The 7,390-nt window shown below is 40.6% G+C and overlaps 1 protein-coding gene across 1 annotated transcript in view; it reads left to right on the plus strand.

The window, feature by feature from the left end:
* acoxl (acyl-CoA oxidase-like) overlaps positions 1–6,663 on the plus strand; it is a 42,314-nt gene extending 35,651 nt beyond the window's left edge. The window contains exon 17 of the mRNA XM_078288636.1: positions 6,457–6,663. Coding sequence (XP_078144762.1) covers positions 6,457–6,663 — 207 coding nt within the window. The remainder of the gene's footprint in view (positions 1–6,456) is intronic.
* Positions 6,664–7,390: the final 727 nt, after the last annotated feature.

The raw sequence follows: 7,390 nt of genomic DNA on the forward strand, positions 1-7,390 counted from the left end.
ATATGGACATGACAGTGATGCAGCGAGGCTAAAGAAACCTGTTTTATGGCTTCATACAGCGGTTTAGGGCAGTGAGTTTAGACTTTAGACTGAGAGGAGGCGGGATCAGGAGTCCATTAGACACGGTACAGGATCAACTATTTTTAACTGACAAGAGAGCTGCACTCTGCTGATGAGAGTGAACGTCCGCTGAATGGATGCCAGCACCAACATGTCAATACTGTAGTATTTGGTTAACATGCTGTGTGATAAAAGGGGTGTGTGTGTGTTTGTATGCGTAGGAGTGTGCGTGTGTGTGTGTGTGTGTGTGCGTGTCACCACTGTTTGATCACAGCTACGTGAGAACAACTGTACTAGCAGACTGCTGGGACTCATTGACAGGCAGAGTACACAACACACACACACACGCACACACACACACCACACACAGTTTTCAGTCAGTAGAACTCATCCTGTTTCACACTACTGCACCAAATGGAAATAAATAAATGTGCTGAATAAGATGAAGATATAGAGAAGAGAGAGTGTGGTAGGAAGAAGAAGACAGTGAGAGAGAGGAAGAGAAACACAGAGAGATTAAATCTGAAACCTGACTGTGAAATTAAACAGTGAACACTATTCTGTTGCTATGACAACAGAGCCTACAGTAACATAACCTGACCTGACCTGACCCTCACAGCCGTAATGAAGACGGTGGGCTTCCCTGTTCACATCAGTGCTCCTAAAGGAAAAATCCACTTTAAAATGTTTCAGCGATCAAAGAGCCGCCATTTTGCACCAAGAGACGTTCAACAATCACACAGAAAGAAAGAGAAACCCATCGTAGAAGAAGAGAGAGACCAGTTTCTCCACCCGCAGGGGCAGGAGAGAGACCAGAATGCACTGCAGCAGAGAGACAGGTTGGCTGATTATCAAACCAAACAGTTTGAGACGGACTGTGTGCTTCACGTCACGCGTGTGATTAATTAAGACACGCAGCTGTTCATTTTCCCAGCTGTTAACCGGCTGCAGCACAGAGCCGTGATGCGTCGTCGTCGCAATGAATCATGGGGCTTTCAGTTTGTTCACCATCCGATTCATCCTCGATATTTTGAGGTTGGCAAGGAAACTTCCGAGTTTTCTATCCGTCCTCCGTCCGGTCGTTCTTTTGTTTTGGAATCGCGCTTCGGCGGTTAGATATTATGTAAAACGCATCATGGAGGACACAAGAACGCGTATTGATAGTCAGCCAGGTTGTGTTTTGAGTTACATCATTATCATCAACTTAAGTAGTCGACATAAAAAACACACATGAATGCACATGTGGCCAAGGATCCAATATGTATCAGATCTAGGACCACATATGAAAGTGGCCCAAAATCTGATGTGAAAAGATCAATTTTTATGTTCACACTGCTCAGAAAAATTGAGATCTGCGTCACATGTGAGCGCTGCAAGCCTAAATGTCACATTCAGTGTCATGTTCTTTTTTGGAAAGAGCCGCCGCCGTGGAATGATGACGGATGTCGACTTTCAGTGACGCTCAAGGTCACATGAATTTTCCGACCTGACTGTTCAGACTGCGGTCGCTTTGACACAATCAGATAACAAACACAAACAGTAAGCAGTGTATACAAATTATATAAAATATTGCAAAAACAGTACAGAATTTGCATACACAGACACATAAAGAATTTTTTTTTAAAAAGACACGTACAGAACATATACAGTATACAGTATAAATATCAATCAAGGTACCAAGCTGCTTTACATGGTGATTATTGACATCGTACATCAGGTATAACCTAGTTATTGTAGCAAAGAGTTAGAGGATGTTTATTGCCTATAGCCTCTACATAATCAATGAAGGGTTGCCAAGTCTTATGGAACTTTTCAATGGAACCTCGTAAAGTGAATCTGAGTTTTTCCAGTTTAAGGTGTTGCATAACATCTTTGATCAACATAGTGTAAGTGGGAGGCTGTGCCTGTTCAATAGAATGAATCTGCGTGCTAAAAGGGTTTTGAACCTTGCCACAGTGGAAGTGAGTCCTAGATGACTGTCCTCTCCCGGTACCCCAAATACAGCCAACACTGGGTCAGGTTCTACCGTGTGTCCCAGGATATCACACAGAGTTTTAAATATAGAGTTCCAAAAATTGAATTGGATAATTTTGTGCATAGCCAGAACATGTGCCCCAGCGAGGCAGGAAATACCCCACAACGGTCACACAAAAGATCTATATCAGGATACATTTTAGAAAGCTTGACCTTTGAAAGATGGAGACGATGCAACACCCTGAACTGTATAAGACCGTGCCTGGTACATAGAGATGCTGAGTGCACACCCTCCTGTGCCTCTATCCATTGCTCCTCCGTTAAGCCAATGCCCAAGTCCTCCTCCCAAGCGGATTTCAGAAAATCTAGGGATATATTTAATTGATTAGACATATAGTTATAGATATATGATATTACCCCCCTAGACGAAGGATCAACAGAAAACAAAGATTCCATCTGGGTGCTATTAGGTGCACTAAAGGTAGTTGTATTGGATCTAATATAGTTGCGAATTTGTAGAAATCGAAAGAAATGGGTTTGAGGCAAATTGAATTTATTGCGCAGTAATTCAGAAGAGGGAAATGTGCCATTAATATAAAGATCTTTTATTTTTATAATGCCGTTACGAGTCCATAATTGAAAGGAGCTATCTAATAGAGAGGGATGGAAATGGTGGTTTGCACACAGAGGAGCAAGGAGAGACTTCCCATGCCATCCAAAATGCTGTCTTATTTTAGTCCAGGTTTTAAGGGACTGCTTTACAACAGGATGACATGAGGCCCGCTCAGTTTGCAACCAGGCAGGTTGATCATTTGATTCAAAGGACTGACCAGAAAGAGAGAGAGAGCACATTACAGGCCCAGAAATAATACTGACAATTAGGCAGTCCCATGCCTCCGATCTGTTTTGGTCAGATTCAGTGTGATTTTTGCTGTTCACACCATAATAATCTAATAATAATAATTTAATAATCTGTGTCAGATTTGAGGAAAAATTGGATCTGGGCTGCTTTTTACCTGCAGTCTGAACGTATACAAGTATCTGTGTGTGTGTGTGTGTGTGTGTGTGTGTGTGTGTGTGTGTGTGTGTGTGCTCAGTTGTGTAGCCTATATGTGCGGCACCCTAGGATGTTATAGGAGGAGAGGTCAATTTTTGGAGCAGCAGAGCAGTGTGTGTGTGTGTGTGTGTGTGTGTGTGTGACACATAGCTGTGACCTTTCTCAGCGCGGTGCGATGTCTTCAGAGTCACAGTGCTATTGTGTCCTGACCTCTCACATTACAACTAGTCAATACTATGATGGACACACACACACACACACACACACACACACACACACACACTATTGGTCCAGGTGGCCATTATTGTCTCATGGGGGGTCGTGGTTCACTGCATGGGAACCAATAGCCTCCATTAGCACTCAATAACCAGTTGTCAATATCTGTCAGACACACACACACACACACACACACACACACACACTTACATACACCACACTCATACACGAATACAAACACAAAAACACTTTTTTTTTAACGCAGATTAAATAGGAAATGAAATGAGAATTGATATTTTATTTAATTAATGCTCATTGTTCAGTAAAGAAGAAAATACAACATCCAGTATTGGATCATGTTGTGTTTCTGTTGAATGTTGTTGCATTTTTATTGTGTTGCAGTTTATGAAATGTAACACACACTGTACTTATTGTTATTAACAACCAGTAGGTGGCAGGAGAGAAGGTCTAAATTGACTTACAGTACATGAGGAAACTTTATTCCTTTCTTTCTTTCTTTCTTTCTTTCTTTCTTTCTGATACATTTTAGAGTAGAGAAAATAAAAGAATATTCATATCAATAAAACTGATCTTTGAATAAAGTAGAATGAACAAGAACTGTTCATTGTTCTTAGGGTTTGTTTTGAGGTGAGATGTTTTTCTATAAAGGTTTTTATTTTAATATCACCTGCACAAATTAGTAATTACACGTCTTTCTGTGTTTTTTTTTATCATTGCACTTTAGTTTCTTTTCTTTTTACATCACAGATAAGTTTAATCACTGTGCACATGAATAAACTACAGGTGTCCCAAAAAGTTTTCCTGGGAGAATTAAACACATTATTCGTCCATTACCCTGTGACTGTATCATCATGCTGAATGATGAGTGTTCACAGTAAACGGTTGGGTTAGGCAGCCTGACTCACATTTCAAATGCCTCATTGGCTTTAACGACTGGGTCAATACTCTGTAATTAAGCCTCCGCTAAGGCAACCCCGACACGCTGATGATGGATTTACATTTACATTTCATGCATGTAGCTCACGCTCTTATTCAGACTTCAGATTTACAACGAACGCAGCAGTAGAATAAGCTTCAGTTCGTAGATCATCTACATTACAAGCAACAAATGTTACTCGATGGAGGAAAAACCTTTAATGTTTGTGCCAATTGAGGATGTAGATCGTCTTTCTCAGTAAGGACTGGATCCTAAAGGGAATATCCATAAAAGCTGCAGTTTTTATGGATAAAGTGGAAAGTATTCGTCATCCGCTGTCTAATTCCTGTAGTCATCACTGTGCACAGATGACCTATGGCCGTCAGTGTGTTTGTTGACTCAGTGTGTTTGTTGCAAATTGTAGGTATGGCACCACAATCTGATTTACAGGTCTTTATACTCGATTGGGTTTAATGGCATCTACTGTAGTGAGTAATGTGTAATTACCCTCAGGTTCCCTCGGGGCGGCCAAACCGTGCCATAAAACTCTGTTGGTTTCTGTCGATGCTCCTCTGGGTGTCGGGTTGTGGCAGGGATCAGCAGGTTTAATCAGATTTGTGGAAAACGGCACAAGCCGCCAGAAGACACCACAAGTCTTCGGTAACATTTAGATGCACTTGCATAACATCAACCACCTCTCTTTCTTATCTCTCGCTCTTCCAAACAAGAACTCAGTATCAGAAATGGTCGTCAAACTGAAATTAAATGACGGGCAAAAGTGAAAAAAAAGCAAAGTGTTTTCATTCTGACCTGTAAACCAACGCTTCACACATTTTCACTCGTGTCACTTTATTGGTCAGATGCAGAATAAAAACTTTAGTTAATGCAACTTTTTTCTTTCCATTTGTGAGTGTGAGTTTCTCTTTGCATCGAGTCTTTTATTAAACACAGTTTTGGTCATTTCTGCTGTGTTAGACTCGGCTCAGTGGAGACTAGCAGGGAACATGAGACAGAGAGAGACGTGAGAGAGAACGACATGACAGAAAGTCATGACTCAAACCCATGATGCCGTGCGTACATGAGTCTGCTGGACCACCAGCACTCTGTGGGAGAGAATTTACCAGTTTTGTTCCAAAATCAGATAACCACCATCTGATAAAAAAAAAAAGTGACAACCGCTCTTAAAAAATGATTCATAGCGCAAAATTAAATCATCATGTGGTGCTTTTTTGAAATGAAAGGAACAAAGAATGAAACTCCTGTGTTTGTGTGCCACACTGGCATTGGAGAATGAACTAACCAGATTCAAAATGTTTTGGTACAATCAACATTGTCCAAGCAGAAATTACATAAACTAGATATGAAGAGTTCCATTCTGAAATTAGATATCCTCCTGACATGTAAGTAAAGTTTATTTATACAGCACCTTTCACAGAGCAAAGTCACAAAGTGCTTCACAAGAGTAAAATAGTTAAAATAAATAAATAAATATGAAGAAAAAACAATAAGACAAAAACACAATAATAACACCAGAAAACAGTAAAAAACAATAAGACATACACTACCAGTCAAAAGTTTGGACACACCACATTTTTCTTTATTTTTACTATTTTTCACATTTTAAAATAACAATAAAGACATCAAAACTATGAAATAACACAAATAGAATTATGCAGTGACCAAAAAAGTGTTAAACAAATCAAAACCATCTTATATTTTAGATTCTTTAAAGCAGCCGCCCTTTGCCTTGATGGAAAGGCAAAGGCTTTAGAAAGAAATTCATACATAGGATCAACTTCACTATTTATATTTGTCTAAGAAACACATTTCAAGCATTTAAGCAGAAGCCTTTAGATCAAAATGGCTTTAAGAGAATGAGAAACATAGAAAAGAAAAGAAAGATAAAAACAGGAGCAGCAATATAGAAGACAGAGAGCATTAACCGACCAAATTTGGGTCAGACATTCACACACATTTACACACTCGCACACATTTTCCCACACTCTGAGGAATTGATCAGTATTGATCACATGTAAATGCCATTGATTGGCTCTCGCTCTTTAGTCTTTGTCTGTATTGATGTGTGTGTGTGTGCTTATGTGCCTCTCTGTGTACTTTGTCTGTCCATTTCTGATTCTTCTATGTGTGTGTGTGCGTGTGTGTGTGTGTGTGTGTGTGTGTGTGTGTGTGTGTGTCTCATGGTCCCCTACAGCTGTTGGAGTTGTGCAGATCGGTAAAAGACGAGGCGCTGAAGGTGGTGTCGGATTTCAACCTTCCTTCCTGCTGTATCCAGGCGCCCATCGCTGGAATAGCCAATCCCAGGGCTCAGTGGGCCTTCTACTCGCCGCCTGACCCCGCCCACTCCGCCTCGCCGCCGCCGCCTCAGCATCACAGAGCCAGCACCGCCTCCAAGCTGTGAGAGGGTTTTTTTTTTTAATGAAGTAACGGCTTTCCTTAGATGGCACAGCCTGTCACATTCCATTCACTATGTTTGCCTTTGATAAACCAGGGAAAGAAGTCTTATATAAAGTCAAATTCTTATTATAAGAGCCACTTATTATATTGTACGGCTTGGTGCACGGCAAAAAGGCCTCTAAATGGGGATTGGGACAGGGGGGAAGAGACACTTATCGTACAAAATATAAGAACAGGCTGTTTTTTCCATTAAATAGCCCGAGCAGGTGAAAGCTCTGATCCCTTATTGATTTAACTTATTGAATATTAAATCCACTTCACCCACAAAGGGAAGATGTAAATGATTTGGAGGAAACAGGCAGATTGGAGTTTTTGTCATGCAAACATTTCTCAGAGGCAGAGCTGCTCTGGAGGCAGAAATAATCTTATTGGTTGAGTTAAACCTCAGTGGGCGGAGCCAAAGAACCACAGTTTTTCTGGCTAAATAATGTTAGACTGAAGCTCAGTGAAAAAGACAAGAGGTAAGAGAGGAGGAAGCTGATATTATGAAGCCTAGCGCTCTGCTACTAACTGAAAAATACAATCTATCCATACTAAGTTATCTAGGTTAGCTAGTTAGCTAGCTGACCTTCCAAGCTAAAACTAGCCATGCTAGCCTATAGCTATCTAGGTAAGCTAGTTAGCTAGCAGCTGACCTTCAACATCATGATGCCATGGACATGAATGAATAA

The sequence above is a fragment of the Centroberyx gerrardi genome, chromosome 15 (assembly GCF_048128805.1).
Source record: "Centroberyx gerrardi isolate f3 chromosome 15, fCenGer3.hap1.cur.20231027, whole genome shotgun sequence".
In the NCBI taxonomy this organism is placed as follows: domain Eukaryota; kingdom Metazoa; phylum Chordata; class Actinopteri; order Beryciformes; family Berycidae; genus Centroberyx; species Centroberyx gerrardi.